Raw genomic sequence first — 25,039 nt, 5'->3', positions numbered from 1 at the left:
ATGATCATTATTATTATTATTATTATTATTATTCAATTTTTTTTATGTGTAAGTGTGTACAGTATTTTTTTTAATTACGTTAGCTTTATTTTGTATGTTTTTTTTTTTCTTTTGTATTTAACGTATAAGGGAGAAAAATGTCCGTCTACATAAGAGGAAGAATACTGAAACCAGTTCTGAGCTCACAGTGCCATCTAGGGTCTGTGTGTGTGTGTGTGTGTGTGTGTGTGTGTGTGTGTGTGTGTGTGTGTGTGTGTGTGTGTGTGTGTGTGTGTGTGTGTGTGTGTGTGTGTGTGAGATTGAGGGCAGCACTGAGAATGCTCCTGGAGTAGGAGGAGGAGGAGGAGCAGCATGACTGAGCTTTGTCTCAGCACAATGCTGTGTTTCTCCCAAACGCTCGGCTGCACAGAGGAAGTGGAACGACACTGATATTATTTCTGTAAACACGTTCTCCCTTTTCTTCGCTGGACGTCACAGCAGCACTACTGAGCTTTTGTGTTTTTCCATCCATGAGGGACCTGGCTACAGGCCCCGGGGACACTGTTTTGTAAAAGACAATCGAATCGGTGTGTGTGTGTGTGTGTGTGTGTGTGTGTGTGTGTGTGTGTGTGTGTGTGTGTGTGTGTGTGTGTCTCTTCACAAATAGATCTTTAAAATCTTCAGCTGCTTTTTTTTATAAACACTGGTATGTAAGTGGGCCGGCAGACACATTCGGCGTCTGTCGAAACTACTGACTGCTGGAACAAGTCCCACGTCTCCGTCCTCCTAACACTCCGGGGTCACGGCAGATTTGCTAGAACTGTTTTTATAAAAGTTACAGTGATGCTGTATTTGGGACAGATGGGGTGTCAGTCCTAGCTTTTATTAGCTCTTTACTCATAAGAAGTCTAATAACGTTTTTTATGACCAGTACAAAACTTCACGTGTGGATAAAATAACACACGTTCTCAGCTGAACCGAAGTAAAAAAACAAAACAATAAAAAGTCATCCTTCCTCTAACACAGTGGTCCCCAACCCCCGGTCCGTGAACCAAATGGTACGCCCAAGGAACATTAAATTATTCCCATTTTATTTACTGTGGTGTGTTTCTCTCGGGTTTGTGTGACTTTCCATGGACGAGAGGTTAACCGGGAGCTGAGAGACGTCACCTAAAGCCGCACCGATACCGCGCATGCGCAAAATATCATGATATCGGGCCGGGTTTAGGTGACGTCTGGAGCCGAGCGGCTGCGAGCGGCAGTGGTGTTGTAGCTTTGGTGGAGAGAGAAGGTGTGTATCGCTCTTCTCTCTGTTCACCGGTACTTTGTCATGTTTAACAGTGCTTGGTGTACGTGTATATTGTGTTTGCTCAAATTTAACCCACAAATTAGCAAAAACGAGCACGAAACAGACGTCGTTAGAAAGTTAGAAACTCTGCCGGTGTTCTGGATTAAAGTCATGGCGGAATACCCTGAGATTGTCACCACAGCACTTACATCCCTATCGCCATTTCCGACATGCTATCTGTGTGAAGCGGGGATTTCTGTAGTGATGGCAACCAAAACAAAACAACAGAATAAACTGGACATAAGCAACACACTTGGGGTGCCACCACCCACCCCCAGCGGGCCGCGGTAAAATGATCAAACATTGACCGGTCCGCGGCGAAATAAAGGTTGGGGACCGCTGGTCTATACGGTTTTCCTTTACACTGTACAGTAACCATCCCAGACATCAGATGCTTAATCACTGTTTATTGGCTACCACCGATTGCTAACCAATCAGGACGGAGGGTTTTTTTTACTCCTCCATTTCTTTTATACAGCTGCTAGCTAGCTGCTCGTTCCACTCTGGGTACTCTGTGATATCCAAAATGTCACATAAGGCAGTAAAGATGGAGAGATCTGATCAGAAATATACTGTTTTATACTTTTATTCCTCTTGTGCTTCATGAACATCAGATGATGTGGTACTGATATTTATTATTCTGTATAAAATTCACTCCAGAAATGAATTCACGACTACGTCACTGGTAAACGACACCCCCCCCCAGGCCAGCTTTAACAAGTAGCAGGTCATCAGAGCACTAAAAAAAACGTATCGATGTCGATAGAACCAATAACAGAGATGTTATTAGAACTGTAGAATCCATTGATGATATAGGATGCTGGTTAATGGACACTGGTATCCAGCGTTAGTGGACTGTTGAGTGTAACATTCATTCATTCATTCATTCATTCATTCATTTCCTACCGCTTATCCGAACTTCTCGGGTCACGGGGAGCCTGTGCCTATCTCAGGCGTCATCGGGCATCGAGGCAGGATACACCCTGGACGGAGTGCCAACCCATCACAGGGCACACACACACACACTCTCATTCACTCACACACACACACACACTACGGACAATTTTCCAGAGATGCCAATCAACCTACCATGCATGTCTTTGGACCGGGGGAGGAAACCGGAGTACCCAGAGGAAACCCCCGAGGCACGGGGAGAACATGCAAACTCCACACACACAAGGTGGAGGCGGGAATCAAACCCCCGACCCTGGAGGTGTGAGGCGAACGTGCTGACCACTAAGCCACCGTGCCCTCAAGGTTCTCTTAAGGATCCCTTTTCTTTATTAGAACCCAAAGATGTAGAGTATTTATACAGTAGCTAACGATAGATAACGCGCATGTTAAGTACGTATAGTTAACACTGCGGGTTTATATTAAAACTCTGGGATTTTAATATCTAGGGTTCTAAATAACACTAAACACACTCTGAGTTCATATTAAATAGACAAAGTTTTTTAGAACAACCTACACACTGAGATTCCGGTACGTAAAGCTGTGGGAATCTAATTAACATCCCCAGTAATCCTACTGGTCCTTTTAAATGAACCGATAACATACACTGGGGTCAGAACTATTATACTGGGCAGGATTGCAGATTCAGCTGAACGGCTGCTACAAATAATGGGTCTTATCGGGTACATCCGAAAACGTGGACTCGACGTACCATGTGGACTTGGATTCCAATGAATAGCCGTGTGGACGGTAACCTTTTGGCTTGTTCAGGCTTTTTTGACGTATAATTTCACTCAAATGTTTTCTTCACATCTTCATTTGGCATGTACAGGTTTAGGTGTGAGATTTTATCTCGGAAAGACGTTTTTGGTTTAAAAGAAACGGGTTCGATCCTAAATGACTCGTCAACGAAGGTAAGTCACGCCTCTTTTCTCCGCAAGACACGACACACACAAGTTCACACCCGAGTGTTTTCAGATATACCCGGTTTCCTCCGGGTACTCCGGTTTCCTCCCCCGGTCCAAAGACATGCATGGTAGGTTGATTGGCATCTATGGAAAATTGTCCGGAGTGTGTGTGTGTTTCTGTGTGTGAGTGAACGAGAGTGTGTGTGCCCTGTGATGGGTTGGCACTCCGTCCAGGGTGTATCCTGCCTCGCTGCCCGATGAGGCCTGAGATAGGCACAGGCTCCCCGTGACCCCAGAAGTTCAGATAAGCGGTAGGGAATGAATGAATGAATGAATGAATGAATGAATGTCTGGGCATGGGGTTTCTCCTGGTTATTAAAGTCGGAACTGATAATATAAAAGTCTGATAAAGGTCATTAAAGGTCATATCCAAAGATGATTCCATGCTTTAGCAGTGACGTGAGGTTTGTTTTTCTCATATCCCAGCATCACCTTTCAACCCAATGATGCTTATTCTTCTTCATAATTGCATTACATGACTCTAGAACATCTAAGGAATGTCTCTGTGCCCTGGGGCAGTTTACTGTAAATGGAAACGGTGTAGAGACTGACAGATAGTGACAGACCTGCTTTGGAATAAATGAAGAAATGTTATTTGTCCTTAGGGGACTTTAGGCCAGACGCAGCTGACAGTTCAGTCCAGAGGCTCAGAAATCAGTTACTCATCTTCAGTAAGCACTTTCTCGTCGTCTGGGACATGATGGAACCGATTCCAGTGACCTCAGTCCAGAAACGCAGCAGGACATCGTATGATATGGTTTTTATCTTACTTACCTACTTACAGAGAGACCACAAACATGTCAGTACTGTACAGTAGGTGGGCTGGTGACTCTAAACTGACCCCAGCACGTGAATGTGACGGTGTTTCAGACTCCAGACCTACAGGAGCTCTCATTACGATAAAGTTCTTAATGAAGATTAAACAAATTACTGCCGCAAGTCATCGATTCCTCAGATGTTCCTCGGCTTGTTTCCTAAACAGGTTCTACTTAAGTTTTAAAGGTTCTCTAAAGAGACAAATGCCTTTATGACTTTCTCCTAAAAACCTGTCCCATCACGGCTTCCTAATGGATCATGGCCGCTCTGGACTGTTCTATACGTCTTCTTGATGAGTTTCTGTTGTGTGGAGACTGTTGTGTGGTCATCTCCAGCACTTCCTGAGAGCTTTAATGAGACTTGTAAAGAAAAATGGTTCCTCAAGGGTTGATTATTCTAGCTTTTACCTGTATGGTGTATTCAGTGTTAAAACGTTGTAGATTCCTCTTTTAAAGGACAAACCAAAGAACACTGCAGGTGCTACATGAACCCATCGTGATAAGTCTTTGTTGTTCTTTTTTATTCTGTGTAGTCACAGAGTTTTTTATCTTAAAGGTGCGGTCTCCGTTGTTTGAAAGCCAATGTTGACATTTGAAATCACCAAAACAAACACGCCCCTAACCCAAATGGGTCCCACCCCTGTATCGATAGCTCCGCCCACACATACATACGTAACCCAGGCGTCTAACGGAAAGAAACGTGTCTTTATCATAGCTGAAGGGAAGAACAATACGATTGTAGATAAACAAACAAGCAAAAATGCCACACAAGCATAATGATGTAAAGGACAAAGGCATATATTAGTTCTGTGTAACAAAGCAAAACCAACGTTACTCACCTATCGAGAAGGAAAAAAGCGCCTCGGCGTCTTAAGTAAAGTCGGCCACATATTCACAGGTCGGAGTTTCCCGAGTCGATAACTCCTGAGCTAAACGCTGTTACTACACAAAACGCGGTTGTAGCTGCCTCTCTACATTACTACGATAGAAAAGAGGTGTTATTTGTGTAGTAACAGCGTTTAGCTCAGGAGTTATTGACTCGGGAAACTCCAACCTGTGAATATGTGGCCAACTTCCTGCTCCTTCAGTTCTCTCCAGCGCTGGAAAGCTGATCCTATATTAACACGTCCTACTTCTTGTCCTTATCGTAAGTCTTTCTTCTCTTTCTTTCTTTGTTTTTATCCTCCATGTCTATGTTAAAACCGCTTTCTGCTAATGAACACTCTCTCCGCACATATCGACAAGCCCCGCCCCTTTCTGCTCATTGGCTACACGTTAGTTTTGATTTTTGTTTATTATTCGGCCCGACTCAGTTTTCTGAAGCATTTCTCAAAAATCAGAGACCCCACCTTTAATAAGTAAGTATTATATAAAATATCTAACAAATAAATCAGTTTGAATAATAATAATAATTAAATAAATCTATTTCTTTATAGTCCCAGTGTTCAGGTAGGTGTTATTGTACAGCATTGAGATACAGTGAGAGAAAGAGATTTTAGTGACTGGATGAACAGGAAGTTGCATCAGTAGTCTGTACCGAGTCTCTCTGAGGCTCGAGAGAAACGGGTTCTGACTGCAGGAACACGGACTGCACTTCTCCAGCAGACTATTCACTGCGCTCCGTGAAGCTGAGATGTTTTCCTGAATACTGATGTTCCACTTTTCATCCAGAGCCAAAATTAGCTCGTGCCACTGACTACGCGAGCGACGGATCGTTACACGAGGTGTAGAGAGGAAAATAATGACGGACGTCCAAAAATAATTCTAATGCACACTGTAAGGTTCAGGAAGAGAAATAATTCATTCAGGTTTGGTCCTGATCAAGATGTGTGTATTAGTCATCAGTCTAGTTCTGATCGGGTGACGTTTTCTATGACAAGCTTGTGTGTTTTAGATGTAACCTGTAAGTATCACAGCTTGACATGTTGTGTATCCTGAGATGCTTTTCTGCTCAACAAAGGTTGTACAAAGGAACACCATTCGGCTTGAATCAGCCTGACCTTTGACCTCTCACATAAACGAGGCCTTCCCTCCCGATAGCTGAACTGCTGCTTGTTTGGTGTTTTTTTTGGTTTGCAAACATCGTTTTTTCATTTCGATCGTATGTTAAAACCGGAAGCCCCGGATCTTCTGCATCTTGGATCTGTTTGATCTAGTGTGTTGTAATGCTGCCACGTGATTGGCTGATCGAATGTAGTGCAGGTGTTCGGGTGTTCCTGTAGAGCGATGATGGTGTACAAAGTACAGAGACGGAGTACGGCGTCATCGTGGCAGGTTTAAAGGGTAAAAAAAAAAGATCGTTTCTTTCTCCTCACGTCCGTCGGCATTCGGTGCCGACAGCACGAAGGATACGCAGACAAATTACACCAACTAGTAATAGTTGCTGAACAGACAAACTGGAAAGCTTTCTATTTCTGCTTTTCATTTCTTCTCCTTCTGTGGGGACAGAAAAGAAGTGAAGTCGAAGTGATTATAATGTAAGGCGTCTCCCGGGAGAGTCCGAGTCGATTTATTAAGAGATGTTGATAGCAGCGAAGATGTCAGCCATCCAAATCAAATAGCGTGTTATATACATTAGGACAAAAAATGTCCTCCATTTAAACATTGCATCAACATTTTGTTTTAATTTATAGAGACTGTTTTGGCCGACTACGGCCATTACGGATCTTTATGTCCCCGATGTAACAAAATAAATTGGACTCGGGTTTCCCCCCTCTTCGCTCCGGGGGGGTTTCCAGAAAAAATACAGAAAAACTATCCGTTGTGGGTTTATGTTTCTAAAATGTACAGTGTGAGAGTCTTTTCTGGACGGCTGATGTTATTTTGAGCTAGTGCCCTCCCACCTTCATGCGTGATGTTGGCAGCGTCGCTGCTCGGCACGTTCCAGCGCCGTGAACTTAAAGCTCGTCGTTCCCCGGCGTGCCGGTTCCGCTCGGATTAACGGAGCTCGGCCACACCCGGGGTTCGTGTTTCACAGGGTTTCTGTGGGATGCGTTTTCCCCAACGTCTTCGCTCTTTAGGTTATTTGGCAGCCTCTGGGGTGGAAAGTTCAGCCAGGAGGTTTCAGATGGTGCTGCACATGTTCAGGCCCATCACTAAGAGCATGCCTGCAGACATGGTTTTAATGGAAAAAAAAAAAAAGAAAACACACACACACACACACACATGCCTTCATCCAGCCTTTAGATTACCCGTTATATTGTAGTCATTTTTGCTCTCATTGATTTTATTTTCCATTTATTTCTATCACATATTACATCTAGAACCTTCCAGAAGGTTTCCCTCCGCCGATCCGTCACCGAGCGACAAACTCCTCCAGACTGCTCGCTTAAATCTCACCCTGGTCTAATGAGCAAAAAACAAACAAACAAACAAACAAACTCAGGAGCAAAAGTTTGAGCTTTATTTGTGTTTACTTGCAAGAAAGCAGCCGGTCGCACAGCACGTGTCGCGGGGGGGAAAAACACGAGGTGTAGGAGATACGCTGGAAAGCTGAATCTGGAGCATCTACAGGAACGTTCAGTTCAGATCCGGACAAAGAGGTGTGAAGGTTCATCCAACCACAGACAGGATCGCGTGATCCTTTCGTCAGTGGCCTTCATTCACACACCTGTTTGTCTTTGACACACAAATGAACATCTGTAGAGGTGTGTGTGTGTTTGTGTGTGTGTGTGTGTGTGTGTGTGTGTGTGTGTGTGTGTGTGTGTGTTATAAATAATTACCTTCAAAATGCAATGTTTAAGCAAACCCGTGAGGTAAATTCTGTTTTAAATCAAATAAACCAATTTTCTTTTCTTTCACCAAAACAAAACATACAATACACAAAAAAAATCCCTTTTTTAAATTAGTGCCTTTTTAGAGGATCGTCAAGAAAATGACATCTATAACAAAACAAATAAAAAAAAACTATGTTACATTCACTGTGAAGGCCATAAATTCATTCGTGACACACTGTAATATATTTATAAATAATTTGACATGTTTTTACTGAATATTTATGAGAATCTCTATGAATGGCAGATTATAACAACCTTCGCTAAGCTTTGAGATGTATTTTATCTTTTAAAACAGTTTTAAATGTAGCTACTTGCAGTTAATAAGGGATGAAATAATGATGTTAGCTTAGAAATTATTACTGAGTGTAAAATACTGACAGATGAATTCTGACATACTGCTAATCTTTAGAAAACAGTCGACTTTCAGAACAGTTCTGTTAGCAGACTGAGAGTAATGTTAGCAGACTGAGAGTAATGTTAGCAGACTGAGAGTAATGTTAGCAGACTGAGAGTATTGCTAGCAGACAGTATTGCTAGCAGACAGAGAGTATTACTAGCAGACAGAGTATTGTTAGCAGACTGGGAGTATTGCTAGCAGACAGAGAGTATTGCTAGCAGACTGAGAGTAATGTTAGCAGACTGAGAGTATTGCTAGCAGACTGAGAGTATTGCTAGCAGACTGAGAGTATTGCTAGCAGACTGAGAGTATTGTTAGCAGACTGAGAGTATTGCTAGCAGACAGAGAGTATTGCTAGCAGACTGAGAGTATTGCTAGCAGACTGAGAGTATTGTTAGCAGACTGAGAGTATTGCTAGCAGACTGAGAGTATTGCTAACAGACTGGGAGTATTGCTAGCAGACAGAATTACTAGCAGACAGAGAGTATTACTAGCAGACAGAGTATTGCTAACAGACAGAGAGTATTGTTAGCAGACTGATAGTATTGTTAGCAGACTGAGAGTATTGTTAGCAGACAGAGAGTATTGTTAGCAGACTGAGAGTATTGTTAGCAGACTGAGAGTATTGCTAGCAGACTGAGAGTATTGCTAGCAGACAGAGTATTGTTAGCAGACAGAGAGTATTGCTAGCAGACAGAGTATTGCTAGCAGACTGAAAGTATTGCTAGCAGACAGAGTATTGCTAGCAGACAGAGTATTGCTAGCAGACTGAGAGTATTGCTAGCAGACAGAGTATTACTAGCAGACAGAGTATTGCTAACAGACAGAGTATTGTTAGCAGACTGAGAGTATTGCTAGCAGACTGAGAGTATTGCTAGCAGACAGAGTATTGCTAGCAGACTGAAAGTATTGCTAGCAGACAGAGTATTGCTAGCAGACAGAGTATTGCTAGCAGACTGAGGGTATTGCTAGCAGACTGAGAGTAATACAAGCAGACAGAGAGTATTGTTAGCAAGTATTGTTAGCAGACAGAGAGTATTACTATCAGACAGAGAGTATTGCTAGAAGACTGAGAGTATTGTTAGCAGACTGAGTAATACTAGCAACCTAATTATTATAAGCAGACTTTAAGTAATAAAGTCTGAAGAACCAAGTGAAACCGTTTTGCTTCGTGTTACGAGTCGCCCTCTTTAAAGCATAAGAGAGATGACTGTATAGTGTGTAAAGTGTACTTAACGAATGTATTATAATGCCTTATGAATGGGTTTAAAGTATGTTATGTATCTGTTGCCTTCATAGAAACTGTATTTCCAGAAATACATGATTGTGTGTGTGTGTATATATATATATATATATATATATATATATATATATATATATATATATATATATATATATATATATATAATTTTCATATTTGGGTGTTTGCCAAGACTTCCATTAATGACTTTTTTCCCCTGGGGCAGATGTGATTTATCCTGTGATAAAGTGTTAACAAGCACAAATAAAACTGATGAAGAAACTACGCATGATTGTCTACTTCAAACAAAACTCGACGTAAACATTTAAAACAACAAACACAAACATCAACAAAAATAAATTATATTTCTTCCGTATATTAAAAGCCGTGAGCTTGTGCTTGATACCACGATTCGGCAGTTTGGTTCTGCAAAGCGATGCATGTTATTTAGCTTTAATAATACTACTGTTAATGCGCAGTGTTTATAGGTGTTTATAGTGCATACACAGGGTTTTTTTTTCATCCTATCAAAGTATAAAAGTCGAAGTGCAATGCTCGGTTTAGTCTCTTGTTTAGTGACTGCCGTCACTGTTTAGAGAAATAACTCAGGAACGTTGGGATTCCACTCAGAAAACTCTCCTGACGATCTTCAGAGAATTCAGGCGACTTCCAGAGAGAGTTCACGTCGCCACTGGAGCCTGTAGAGCTTTAGCGGTAGGCGTCATCTTTTTTGTCCTTTATTAAAAAAATTAACTATTCCATCATGCGTGAAAGATTACCGCTTCCCATAGCTGTGTTCGAGCCACTTCTGTACGTCTTTAATGTTGTAATAAAACGGACCCTTCCCTCCCAGATAACTGATTTTATTCTTCTGTACGATGCACACCCTTTCGTAGGCGACGCCGTACGCCACGTTGGCATTGTTGTCCATGCAGTCGGCCGCCAGCCGGCACTGTGGCGGCAGAGCGAAATGCTCGACGAGCCTCTGTGCCGCCACCACGCGCTCCTCCAAGCTGCGGTGTTTCCTCACCTCGAACGGGAACAGTTCCATGGGCGGTCCCGCCCATCCGTCAGACGGATGAGCCTCTTCGATGTAGACAAGCAGGAAGTCCGCCACGTCCGAGAAGTTTTCCACCAGCCTCCGGAAGACCGGGAGCTGGTTCACAAATGGGGGTCAGCTGGCCGAGCCGAAGTTGACCACCAAGGGCCGATCGGACGCTTCAAAGTCCAGCAGGCGACACTCGTCTGTCCTTTTTCCATCCGTTCTGCTCCAGTGGCAGCCGGAGATCCCAGGAACCTTCACCACTTTAGAGTTGGGAGCTGCTTCACCCAGTTTCACCTGCAAGCACAGAGTTAAACTGTTATTCAGCTCTGTAGGTCCTCCTCCCGTTAACTAGATACTAGAGTGAATCCGGACACGTCTTCGCTAACTGAAGATGGTTTAAATCTTAGGAAATTTAATGGACGCACTTTCCATCAAACACAAACACACACCCAATACATTCTGTCTGTTCGGGATTTATTACACTCTTTGTGTTTCTTTAAATCCTTTAGGTCTAGACACAGGTTAGAAAGGATCATCTTCCAAAATAAAGTTTTACTAGCAAGCGACAGGCGAGCGGTTGTCGTATCTGAGCTAATCTGAGAACGTAGTTAGTATGAAACGGCATGAAAATCAAGCTAACGATTTCCAGACCGATAAGTTTATTACTGTACGTATAAAGCTTTAGAGGATAAAGATATCTAAAAACAAACAAACAAACAAAAAAAGTTGGTCCACGCCCACTGGCCACGCCCACTGGCCACTGTTAACTCTCAGCCTTTGACAAAAGACTCTTAGCATCCGTTTAATTCAACTCCATTTAACAGCAAACACTGTCACAAAGCAGATTTACAGAAATCCGGATGCATATTTTGATCCCTAACGAGGAAGTCTGAGGTACCACTGGAGAGACGAGGAAAAACCCTGAAGAATTTCAAAGTACCGAACATGTTTTATCCTGATCTAGAACATCATAAAAAAGCAACGTCTGTCTCTTGCTGGCTGTGATTCATCGTTTCCACCATCAGATTATCAGCCCGGGAATTTGGTGCCGTAACGACCTGACAGTCTTTAACTGCGGAAGATGCTGAAAGCATTTATTCTGGCACAGTTACAGCTTACTACGGTCTGTTAGGCAATCGCTCTGGAGTCCAGGTTAAAGAGTAACATCCACTGAGACCTAGACTTTTATAGACAAGCTTAAAGGCCATCGTCCCTTGTCCTGCGAGTTCATTGACTGTCTGGAGAGCAAAGTTCCTCATTCTTTCTACTGCACGGATTTATCTTTGACCGAGAAGCAGTTTTATGCCAAGTAGTATACTTCAATACGCAAACCGAACAATATTAAAAATAGCAGATCAAATGAATCCCAGGACAACTGAATAATTTCTTGTCTTTAAGAAATAAAGAAATAAAAATAAGTTCGAGTTCAACTTTAACTTTATTCACTCTTAAATAAATCTTTTAACGCACTCCGGGGTATAAAGGTACCGAACTAGCTCTTACATGAGGAGTATCTTTACTTAGCAGTACATCAGAAGTCCAATAAAATAATTCCCAGAGCTGTAAAGCTGCACACAAAGATGTGGCCTTGACAGAATCACGCCAGAGATAAGACATCTTCATTTCTCAGAGCGTTCTTCTCCAGTAAGGCTTTCAAAAAAGAAAAAGTTTAAAAATGAAGAGTACTTAACTCTTCTTTTCTTTGTATCTCAGCTGGAACCCACAAAGTAAGAAAGTTAGAGTACATTTTACACTTCGGTCTAAAAGATAATTATGTGTTTGAGATCTTTTTGAAAAGTGCAACATATATGATTGGTGTGTGTGGTAAAAAAAAAAAAAAAAAAAAAAAAAAAAATGAGCTTCCTACAATAATATTCTCCAGCTCTGTCTAGATAATTACATTGCAAAGTCTCTACAGCCTACTGTACAAATGTCCATTATGCCCACTGAGTTTCCATTAAATCTCAGCTTATTACCAGAAGGTGACCATCAGAGATCAGGAGCCATGCCTTCCATTGACCCTCCAGCATTTACTTCCTGATGTCAACTTATTCAAGTATCTTCACTCTCAGACATAAAGCTACCAAGCTCTACTTCCTTACTGCTGATATGGTGGCATCAAGAACATCCTGGACTTTCAGGATGTAAATAATTTTTATTAAAAAAGTGAAATACATTAGCATCTAAAACCATACTCAAGTGAAGGCTTCACAAACCTTTCGGACCTCCTTCCAGTCAAAAGCATAAGATGATCGAATTTCATTTAACTTAGTTGTTTTAATTCTGGACATTTTAACTGACAGAACAGATTATTCCCAATCTGACATTGAAGATGGGATTAAACTCATTCACCTTACACGGACCACATGACCACCCTTCTAGAAGGTTCCATTCAAGCGACCGGGACAGACACATTTGTGTGTTAAAGTGGTAACGGTGGTTCGTAAAGGTGTCAGATTCAGTAACACGTAGCACTACTACAGTGCTGTTCGTTTCGGCTCCATCGAGCATGTGTAGGATGTTTTCCCCTTAATGGTGCATCAGTAATCCGTAACATCCTGTGACGTAGCTAAACGTGCTGTAAAGCTTTAAAGAGCAACTCGTACTATTAAAGATCACGTCTTTCATGTAACCGTTGATGAACTTTTGGACGTAAATTAGTTTGTTTTTAAGAAAAAAATAATAATCGTGGCTTTTAAGTTGAAAGTTGTGTAAAAAAAAATACAATCACGAGAAACAACTGAAATCCTATTTGAAGTAAACTGCTATAATATAAAATGATATAATATAATATAATATAATATAATATAATATAATATAATATAATATAATATAATATAATACATCAGGGTTCCAAGATAAAGCGCTGTAAAAATGTACAGTAAAGATATTTATAGAAAGTACCTTAATAACTCACACTGTTGAACAAGAGTCTTAGTAAGTTATTACAACTTATTGCTTCTCTTTAACTTTCTTTACAATGCGTGACATTTTATATAATGAACTTTAATTTATGTCATTTAAGTTTTGAATGATGAAATGTCTTGACTGCTTGTGTGCTGAAGCGATACTTTCCTTTCTACCTTCACCCATCATAAAGTTTTACAATGTGCAGTTTGTTTATTAAAGAGAAGTTTATTACTGAGGTTAAATGATTTATGATACAAATTAAATGAAAGTTTTTGCTCACAGTGACAACCGAGGCATGTGTGTAGAACCCACAACCATCTGATCTGCAACTCAAAGCGTTAAAAACGTAGCTGCAACTAACACAGCTGGGTCGAGTCAATACGAGTTGAGGCAACCCAAGCTGCTTGAACTAGTTGCGGAAACATTAAAGCTTTAAGATTCAGATCAGAAGGTCATATGTTCAAATCCCAACACCACCAAACTGTTGTGGTTGGGTGTGTGAGAAAAACCCTTAACCTTCAGCTCATTCATGTCCCCTATCAGCTAAATTAGCTATATCAATATGGATTATGTGTTTTATAATATTGCTTTACTGTAAAATTTCTAACCCTGTCAGCAGTAAATGTTTTTAGAGGCTTCGGGTTTATCCCAAAAAATAAAAGGTGTTTACTTCTGTACTGTGTTAAAGTCTAAAGCACCCTTTTATTTTTTTAAAGAGCATAATGAAGGCTGTGAAGGCTTAGACAAACATAATGAGACAATTTCCACAAAGTCTACCGGAGACTACTGGTGCATTCTAAAGGCCAAGCATCAAATAAACATTAAATATTGACTTAAGTCTATTTACTGCTCTCTAGAGTTCCATCATTACCATTCATTTATTTTTTTTATTTTTTGCACAGTATCGTGCATTAATTCACATATATGTATATAATGTATATATATACATAAATATACAATGAAATGCACTGAAATCCTGACATTATTTTGGCAAGACAGAAATAAATCCAGGATGTTGGAAACATGATGAATTGTTGTGTAAAAGTCTTGTGCACCTTCTGAAAACTGTCAGGATGTCACTGTTATATGTTGTCTGCTTGTGCATCACCTGGAATATTTGTTAGCTCTGTCTCACCAATCAAACACCATGTTTCTAGTAGTTTGTAGTCATTACTTAGCTTCAATAATGGATCTGTCTCAGGACTCGTGAATGTCAACACAAGTTATTTACAAGATTCACTCAATTCCTGGAACTTCTGCACGCTTCATCAGCAAAAAAAAAAAAAAAGAAAAGAAAAGAAAAGAAAAGAAACGAAAGAAAAAATAATCCAAGAAACTAAAATGTTAGGCACAGACTGAAATATTTGCCAGATCTGTGTCAGCACTCGTAAATGTTTTCACAAGTGATTTATGTGCTTGAGAGTTCATTATGCAGCACGCACGCATTATGCCGCACGCACGCTTGCACACTTGCTCACCTGCTTATAGGCGTCCAGCAGAAAGCTGTTCCAGATGGAGCGCACGCCGGCCGAGGTGAGCATGCGCTGCTGCCAAGCGCCGCCGCCGCCGCCGCACGAGAGACTCACGAGCGACACGACGCGCTTCACGAGCACCACCGAGTCGTAGAGCACGAAGAAGAGACAGTTGGAGAAGAAGCCTGGCAGAATCTGCAGGGTGACCCGCAGGTCCGCGCTCAGCACTCCCATGCTTTATCCCGCAACAGGTGACGCGCACCGACTCTTCACCGCGCGAGGCGCATCTTTCTTTTCGGTTTGTTTGTGGGTTTGTTTGTTTGTTTGTTTGTCTGTCCTTAGGCTCTCCTTTCCTTCTTTCCGATGCCACACAAGCAAAACGTATTAATTGCTGATGGATGGAAGGAGGAAGGTTCCCAGGTTCTCCACCACCAAAGACACACAGACAGGGAGTCAGAGCGCACGAGCCGCGGGGCCGAACCTTGCGCACTGCCTGCCCACTTTTAAAAAAAAACTTTTCACAGATTCCCCTGAAGCGCAAAACGGGTACAGAAACCTCCTGTCCCACGCAGCGCTCTTTTTAATACCGCTTTGGGAAAGAAAAGAAAAAAAAACACGAGTTGTCGTGACGACACACTGGGACGCTGCCGAGACCGGAAATAAACACGATCCAGAGATAAATTAACACTTACCTGGTAGCCTGGGTTTACAGAAATACATGAATACTGAAAATAAATAATTAATACATATTGGATATCATTACCAATGCTTATAGATTATGGAGTCTCACAAGTCCATGTGGGTTCCACTGGGTTCTGCAGGGTTCCACCTCACAACACATGCTGTGCCATGTACAGAGAGAGAGACAGAGAGAGAGACAGAGAGAGTGAGACATAAAGAGAGAGAGAGATAGAGAGAGAGAGAGACAGATATATATATATATAGAGAGAGAGAGAGAGAGAGAGAGAGAGAGAGAGAGAGAGAGAGAGAGAGAGAGAGAGAGAGAGAGAGAGAGAGAGAGAGAGAGAGAGAGAGAGAGAGCACATTGGGGTATATTCCCTTTATCACATAAGGATAAGCTCTGGCTCCATCATGGCGCTGACATCAATGAATTCCTTACAATTCTAGGAATCTCTGCCCTTTTTTTTTTTACTCCTTCTCCTATTTTTCCGCAATCGCTTCAACATCTCTCTTATTTCTCTTTTCTTTTCCCTTCTCCGAGCGGAAGGTCATTGTATTATGGTCACATACATATGGTTTGCTTTTTCTCATGTTCATTGTCTCTTACTGCAACTGCTCACAGTTTCTTTGCATGAGAGTTTGAACCTGCTGAACTTTTTATGCCTCAAGCAAGTCTTGGACAAGTGCAGAGTGTTTTAAAGTCATCAGATCCTTTAATAAGGTGTATTCATGTGAACTAAGCAGAGCGTGTCAAGGAGGATGAAAACTTTTGAACATCTTAATAATGATGGCTGTTGAATTGAGACTCAGATGCTTTGAAATGTAAGTCAGACGTGAACCGTGTCAGCTGAGGCAAAAAATGAAATTAACCTGGATTTTCTTTTGTTGAATACCTGGAATGTGGCACAGAAAAGCTTCTTGATGATTTCAAAAAATTAAAAAATACATCTTAATAATCATAACAGATAATAATGGAGTAAATATACAGTATAATTATTAATATCATTTTTAAAAGTGCAACATCTACGATCATTGTATCAGTATGAAATGTAAGGAATCTGTTTATTCTTAATTCTGTGATCCATCCATCCTTTTGTTTGTTTCCTTTACAGGTTGTTATCCATCCATCCATCCATCCACCCATCCATCAGTTTATTCACTGAGTCGTCCATAAATCCATCGATATGTACGATTCGTCCATGCAGTTGTTCATTAAAATATTATTCATTTATCTATCCATTTATTTATTTATTCCTCTTCATCCATGCACCCATTTTATTTGCCTGCTTTATTCATTTGACCATTCATTCATTCATTCATTCATTCATTCATTCATTCATCTAGCTATTACTTGCATCATCAATACGTTTATTTGTTTATTTATTTATTTGTTTATTCATTTATTAATCCACCCATGAAACCGGCCATTCATTCATTCATTCATTCATTCATTCATTCATTCATTCATTTATCTAGCTATTACTTGCATCATCAATATGTTTATTTGTTTATTTATTTATTTGTTTATTCATTTATTAATCCACCCATGAAACTGGCCATTCATTCATTCATTCATTCATTCATTCATTCACTCACTCACTCACTCACTCACTCACTCACTCAGTCATTCATTCAGTCATTCATTCATAAATATTTTTTAATATATTATTTTGTTTATACTTTTATTTGATTGATTGACCGACCATTTGTTTGTTTATTCATCTGTTGTTTTTTTGTAATGCACTCATTCCAATGCGATATCGTTTCTATGATAACGGCTCATTTACGTGGTTAATCTGTCAGGGGAATTTTGCTCATCAACATATACGGAATGAGTCTCCAGCGTCAGTCAGGTGAAGCTGCAACTTTTTTGAAATTAAAAGAGACAAAGGATAAAAAAAAAACAAAAACGAGTGTTTAGGGCTACAAAGCAAATAACTTACAGTGTATGACCTGCAATAACACGTGTCAAAGACATTCATCAACTACAGATGGAGAGAATCGATAGAAAGGTATAAAACTTTTAGGGTTGGAAAATCACTGTGGTATAAGAGAAATAAAAATCTGCAGTACTTCAACGTTCAGGTGGTAACAGGAAGTTCGAAACTATATCGGTAATAAAGCAAATCTCTGACAATTGAGTTCGAGTTGAAATGATGTTACTATGCCAGGAAAAGTAACGCGTGATTGAAGAGGAAGGAGAATTAAAAACTCGTGCAGCTGTGACGTCGGATTTCCCCCTGAACGCTTCCCTGAAAGAGTGAGCTGGAATTAATGGCGTGTCATTTGGCAGGAAAGAACGACCAAGCAGCTGGACACACCAGAGAGGTTAAAAAGCGAATGCATCGTCCGCTCTCCACCCCGTTCATCAATCCTGCTATTGTTACACCACAAGTCATCTGGGAGTCACTGAGATTTAAGCAAAACATATTTTTATACGGCTTTCAACCCCTTCTACGGGCCGTGTTTTCATTTGGACCCAGATCTAAAGCTGACGTGTTTATATGTCACATCCCAGATAAGCACCATACATACGAGGAGAGATTGATATTTGCGTTTGAGATGCAAATGAATATCAGACAAAGGAATCCTTGTGCTGTGGATGTTGAAGCTGGAGCACGGAACCTCTGACCTCAAGCACTCGTTAATTACTTATAGATGTTGGGAATCAGTAAGATTTCTTCTGGGTTTTTTTTTAGTTAGTTACGACTTTTGGACATTTTGAGACATAATGCATTTAACATAACTTACATGAGACGATCAAGGCTGTTGAGTGGTTTATGGCAGAAATACACACCATAGAAAATGAAAAACAGACTGGTTTAAAGAGAGGACAATAAATTAAGGTATTAGTTTTTCATTTATTCATTCATTTTCTACCGCTTTAACCGAACTTCTCGGGTCACGGGGAGCCTGTGCCTATGTCAGGCGTCATCGGGCATCGAGGCAGGATACACCCTGGATGGAGTGCCAACCCATCACAGGGCACACACACACTCTCATTCACTCACACACTCACACACTACGGACAATTTCCCCAGAGATGCCAATCAACCTACCATGCATGTCTTTGGACCGGGGGAGGAAACCGGAGTACCCGGAGGAAACCCCCGAGGCACGGGGAGAACATGCAAACTCCACACACACAAGGCGGAGGCGGGAATCGAACCCCCGACCCTGGAGGTGTGAGGCGAACGTGCTAACCACTAAGCCACCGTGCCCCCTGGTATTAGTTTTTATATTCTATATGTTTTTTCCCTATACATATACCCCACCCAGTCCTGTTTTTCCTTATCTTCTCATCCAAAATACTGTGAAAAGTTAAGGCATTGGTACAAATGGTGTGTTTTTCTTCACATTTCCGCTGTTGTGTGAAATATTTCAAAAATGCCCGGAGGTCACTGCATAATCACGAAATCTGAATTCATAAAAACGTGTTTCGGGTCCCAAACGAGTGCCGATGATGTGCTGCAATGACGCACGTTGCTCAATCAGGAGACACACAGTAGCTATGAGGAGCGTCGGTGTTCCAACTCCAGCAGAAATTATCTTAACTAGCCAAGAGTCAACTGCACTGATGAGCTGTGTTACAACCTGAACATTCTGAGTCCAGCGTTTGGACTGATGTCTAACCGCCTAAATAGGACTTCAGAAATCATGTCATGTTGACTTACTGTAACTTTACATAAATGACGTAATGATCACTAGGGTAATTGTATGCAAGTAAATAAACGCTGTAAGGCCTTTTGGTGAACTGTTTTTTTTAAGATGATTTTTTTACATGATTACATGACTAATAGGTGGAAACGCATACGAGACGTCTTATGTGACATACACAAATTGTGAAATAAATAAAATGCAAATAAAGAAATTAAATTAATTCTGTGTAAAAAAAAATCACATGTCAGAAAGAAAGGATGCTCGAACACCTGTGTGAGGTGTCTAAACATTTCATCTGGCTTGTCTAGTAGTTTTAGTGATTTAGTGACTTATTTCTGGATTCAGATTATAGACCAGCATCAGCTGGTCACGTTAAAAAAGTGTAATAATCATCATAGTTGGAAATGAGCAGAACTTAGAAGCTAGCAGTCTCAGGACCAGATGTTTACAGACGAGTCCATCTGCTGTGTGAGAAAAGTGCAGTATTATTCACCTCATACATGCAGATGAGGGGAAAAGTGATAAGAAGTGAAGCGCAATAAACATGTGGAGGAACAGGATCTAGTACAGATCCTGCTTGATTTTCCCTGCAGCTCTAAACCAGGTGTAAATCAGCACCATGCGGATTGCTCAGGGCTTCATAGCCAGGTGCACCATTATCCCTCAAAATTGGAACAGCATTAAACAACCAGCATGATTTTTTTTTAAAAATTCATTAAATTTTTCAAATTCATTAAATCGAATTTTCCCCAAATTTAAAGTAAAACTATGATATTGTTAAGATAACAATTAAGGACTTTTTTAAATATTGTGTGTGATATATGTGAGATCTGGCAACCCTGACAATAACTTAAATTTGACCAGGATCTTAAAGACATTTGGTATTCTGACTCTTTTTAAAATGCTTAATAGAACAAACAAATAAACAAAGATGAAAAACGTTATATAGATTAATAAATGCTTTAAAACAAAGCGGACATGTTATTCCATCACCCAGCATTGAATTAACTGCTTTGTTTATTCATTTAAATTCAATATTACATTTTTTAAAGAGACACCAGAGCAAAACTATGTAATAATGAATAACCTCATTGTGTCTAATTATTACAAGTAGATAATTAAATATATGTAAATCTTTATATTCCATCTAATGAGTTTTTACCTCATGATATATCGTATTATTTCTCAAACATACTTTCATATATAGTTTGGATATAGCGCACTGCATCCAATAGGATGCGTCTGATTTGGTCACGTGACGTAGAGCCGTTAATTGGCCTCGTTGGCTTTAATTAAATGGTTTGTTTGGATTGTGTAGCAGGCGGAAGTAGTAGAATGACTCCTGGAAATGTTTTCAAACGTAAAATTGGAGCCCAAACGCAAACACAGGATAAAGTCAAAACGGGATTAAGATCGATTATTGATTGTTTATTGATTGTTTATTGATTGTTACTTCCGGTTAACGCTTTTACTAGTTCATCAGTAAACGGTAAGTGGGAAATAATAGTTATTTATTTATTTATTTATCTTTTTATTTATCTATTTATTTATTTAACACACCTAGTAATTAGTTATCCAACACCTACAGTTGAGAAAACAGATATATTTTCTTGTTGCTTAGGAATTAAATGTGACGGTTTGTGGAAAGGAAAACAATGGAGGTCGATTAACTGAGTCACGTGACTGGCGTGCTGTGATTGGTTAATGCCTGTGTTTGTATTTGCACTATTGTAGTGCTAAAAATAGTGCAGTGGGTGAAAATGCCATTATCTGTTCATATCACTGTGGGTGTGAACCATTTGTTTAGGAGACGTGGTTGTTTTTGTGTAGATGATGATGATAATGATGATGATGATAATAATTATTAGGATTCTTTATATTATTACTATAATTATTTTAATGTGTGACAGTATGTAAATATTCTATTTTAAAATGCAGCATGAATAGACTTTTAAATATCGCTAATTATTTCACAAGAAAACAATTTTCAATTTCTTGGACAGATTTGATTTATTAACCGTTGCCAGTTAGTGGATTTTCACTTCCGGAGACATCTCTTTTACTGCCATGTAAACTCACAGTTTGTTTGTGCTTCCTGCGGGATGTCTTTTGTAGGCGTGTCCCAGCAACCGACTTTTGTGCTGCATTTCCTGACATCGTAGCGTACATTTAGTCCTTGTTCTAGGTCCAGGCTAAGTGTACCGTACGTACGTCAGTGTGCTTACACGGATCGTGTGTGTATTGTGTATGAAAAAGTAGCTCTGATTCTTTATTCGTTCTTTATGGCGGGTATGAAAACGGACCAGGTTTTTTTTTTTGCCTCACTTTCTCTTGTGAGAAGTCAGTTTCAATTGAACGGTGGACTCGATAAAGCTGGAGGTACCGATCGATGTTTTCCAGGTTCTCAGTGCGATCCATTGAAATGCAGATGACCCTTGTACTGTAGTAGGTGCGTCCCAGAGACGGCGTTGACGATGAGTTGACGCTTTAGAAACTTACATTCATTTCAGATATTGTGCCTTAGGGGACGCTCTGTTCTTCCTTGTTTCCTTTGGGACAGATGGGCTATAATTTAACACCCATTCATGCTATTGTGTTAAAACCTGTTATAACTTTTAAAAAGAACATCCTGGTATTTTTCTGATTTGTTGTGGTGTTACCATGGCAACCCGGTTTCTCCACCCCTCGAAAGACACGGGCCTGCTTTATGTAAAAGAAATTTTAGAGAACTGGTTTTAGATTTTTCATGTATGGAAATATTCAAGTGCTCTCTGATTCAACTGTCATTCAATTAACCCGCAGGTTTGAGAGCGAAAAATGTTAATTAATCTATTGAATTCGCTTTGCTTTGTTGGCGTCTTTTGTAGTCGGCGAAAGACGTTGACGCAAAAGAACATTCCGTCTTCTTTAGCTGCATCACACAATAGATGTGGAGTGACGGCTGCAGAAAGAATTCGGTACAGAATCTTTCAGGGAGAGTCGGCCTTTCTGTCAAAGCCCGAGGTTCTAGAAAGTAAGAAAGGAAGCAAGCGTGAGCGAGAAGGAGCTGCATGAATCTGCCAAGATGTCCAGCCATCAGTAAACATTTGCCTTCACGAGATGTTACTCCTGTTACGCTAAATCCCTGCAGGTCAAAATAGTTTGTGCTAGCTAATAATAACACGTTTGGGATTTGGGCCAAGTGTCCAATTATCTGTCCAAATAGCTGATTTGGTTGTTGACTTTGACTTTTTTCTTTTTCTTCTAATTGAAGTTACTTCATTAATCAGACCAGGAAGAGTAAATCGAGTCGCTGAAAACAACTTCGTCTTCTTTTTATTTCTTCATCAGCTGCATCGAGCGAAATAAATGTAATCTTTGATAGTCCTAGTGTTTTTATGGCCGTCACATGCCGTCAAGCTCCAGATCGGTTGCGTAGTTTTGATTGGCCTGATGACTTGGTGCCATCAGGAGACAGGATTTAAGAGTTAACGCTTAACAATCGCGACAAAACTCGAAGGCTAGTTATGTTTCAAATGACTGTTTCTTAGAAACCAAACATCTGGTTTAGCTGAAATGTGGAGTTCTGCATCTTCCTGTTCAACTGTAGCTGTAAAACCGATTTAATTTAACATCCATAATCGTGTTAATTTTTTTATTTTCATATTATTATTATTTTTTTTGTATTGAAGCGGTGCGGTGGGGGGGGCACGGTGGCTTAGTGGTTAGCATGTTCGCCTCACACCTCCAGGATTGGGGGTTCGATTCCCACCTCCACCTTGTGTGTGTGTGTGGAGTTTGCATGTTCTCCCCGTGCCTTGGGGGTTTCCTCCGGGTACTCCGGTTTGGTAGGTTGATTGGCATCTCTGGAAAATTGTCCGTAGTGTGTGAGTGTGTGAGTGAATGAGAGTGTGTGTGTGCCCTGTGATGGGTTGGCACTCCGTCCAGGGTGTATCCTGCCTCGATGCCCGATGACGCCTGAGATAGGCACAGGCTCCCCGTGACCCGAGAAGTTCGGATAAGCAGTAGAAAATGAATGAGTGAATGAAAGCGTGTGTGGCAATATTTGCTGAAGGTGCTTGGACCCCGATGATCGCTCCTGATGACTACATTAGTTTTATATCCTTATCTAATTGTTTAGTCAGTGCTTTGTCTGTGAGAATTGTGTATATTTCCAGGCTTATTTGTACGAAATATATCTATTCCCGTGGACGTATTTTATGACGTTTATGTTGTTTTTAGCTCTACGCATAGGTGTGAAAATACCTAAAGATGCTTTGAGATCATATTCAGCTGTAATAATAATAATAAAAAAAATAGTTTATAGCTTGCATGAACTTCTCAGTCCATAGCTTAGAACCTGAGAGATCTGGTGAAGGAAATGAAATGTGACCGTAATACTAATATAGACCAAAGTAACTCCTTATCCGGTTATGTGTAAAAGGAGAGAGCTCAGATCCTAAAAGTGTGTAATTGCACATTTAATGCATGGGTGAAGCGATCAAACCGTGCTACATTACCTCTCACTCTTCACTGCAACTTGCGAGCGTCTGTAATCGCTTCAGGTGCTAACGGTGTAGCTTCCCAGAGTCTAGTGCCAGTATTCAGAGGAGATGATCAAACATCAGTAGATCTCCGATGTGACCGAACGTGAAGTTCTGGACGATCACGATCCGCGTGGTCACGTTTCCGAACTATTCAGATGTCATTAACAGATAAACATAAATAAAAATCTGCATGTAAATATAAAGGCACTATGTCACGATTATGATCATGACGTCTCATGACGCTCTAGAATCGGTTCTGTGGTCAAAATTAACTTGTTAATTCATGACCTCCAAAAATAAATAAATAAATAAAACAGTGACTTGCAATAACTCTGGATTTTTTTTAATTAATATTTATGGCCAGATTATTTTCTCTACATAATCATACAGATGTTTAGATGTCATCCTGGTTTTAGATAAAGGTTTGTTGTGATGAAATGGATCTTTTTCTCGAGTTGTGTACCGTCTGTGGAATAGAATCCACGGCATCGATACTCACCTGAGCTCAGGTTTGAACCCCGAACCTTGTACCTGTAAAGAGTCAATGCTTAAAACTAACCTCGATTTTAACAGGTTTGTTAAATCCTGGAGGGCACGGTGGATTAGGGGTTAGCACGATCGCAGGGTCGGGGGTTCGATTCCCACCTCCGCCTTGTGTGTGTGGAGTTTGCATGTTCTCCCCGTGCCTCGGGGGTTTCCTCCGGGTACTCCGGTTTCCTCCCCCGGTCCAAAGACATGCATGGTAGGTTGATTAGCATCTCTGGAAAATTGTCCGTAGTGTGTGTGTGTGTGTGTGTGTGTGTGTGTGTGTGTGTGCCCTGTGATGGGTTGGCACTCCGTCCAGGGTGTATCCTGCCTCGATGCCCGATGACGCCCGAGATAGGCCCAGGCTCCCTGTGACCCGAGACGTTTGGATAAGCGGTAGAAAATGAATGAATGAATGTTAAATCCTATCTTGCCGTAGTAACACTCTCGGGTTTGAGTGCTTTTGTTTGTGAAGTCAGAATTACTATAAGATATTATTTGTTTTTGTGATGTTTGTCCTCCCTCCTGTTGTCGGCTGTCGTTGGAATATCGTACTTGCTGTTGTGAGTATGTACGTGAGCAGTGTACAAATTTATTATAAGTAACATAAGTAATAAGTCGACTGTTTAATTACATTCCAGCAACAGAAACACCAGAATGAAGTCTTTCAGTTAATTCTATACCACACTAGCAGTAAAAATCATTCTCATGTCCGTCATCATTTACAGAAATTAATCATTTCCGTG

General features: G+C 40.6%; 1 protein-coding gene across 1 annotated transcript; it reads right to left on the bottom strand.

The window, feature by feature from the left end:
* Nucleotides 1–7,442: 7,442 nt before the first annotated feature.
* dio2 (iodothyronine deiodinase 2) lies at nucleotides 7,443–15,135 on the bottom strand. Its single transcript, XM_027157036.2, has 2 exons — nucleotides 14,908–15,135; nucleotides 7,443–10,813 (listed from the first exon to the last, which is right to left on the bottom strand). Exons 1-2 carry the CDS (start codon nucleotides 15,133–15,135, stop codon nucleotides 10,250–10,252), a joined length of 792 nt encoding a protein of 263 aa, XP_027012837.1. The 3' UTR covers nucleotides 7,443–10,249.
* Between the last annotated feature and the right edge of the window lie 9,904 nt (nucleotides 15,136–25,039).

This window comes from Tachysurus fulvidraco, chromosome 12 (assembly GCF_022655615.1).
Source record: "Tachysurus fulvidraco isolate hzauxx_2018 chromosome 12, HZAU_PFXX_2.0, whole genome shotgun sequence".
In the NCBI taxonomy this organism is placed as follows: domain Eukaryota; kingdom Metazoa; phylum Chordata; class Actinopteri; order Siluriformes; family Bagridae; genus Tachysurus; species Tachysurus fulvidraco.
Note: the sequence above shows the minus strand (reverse complement) of the source record. Positions and strands in the feature narration are given on the sequence as shown.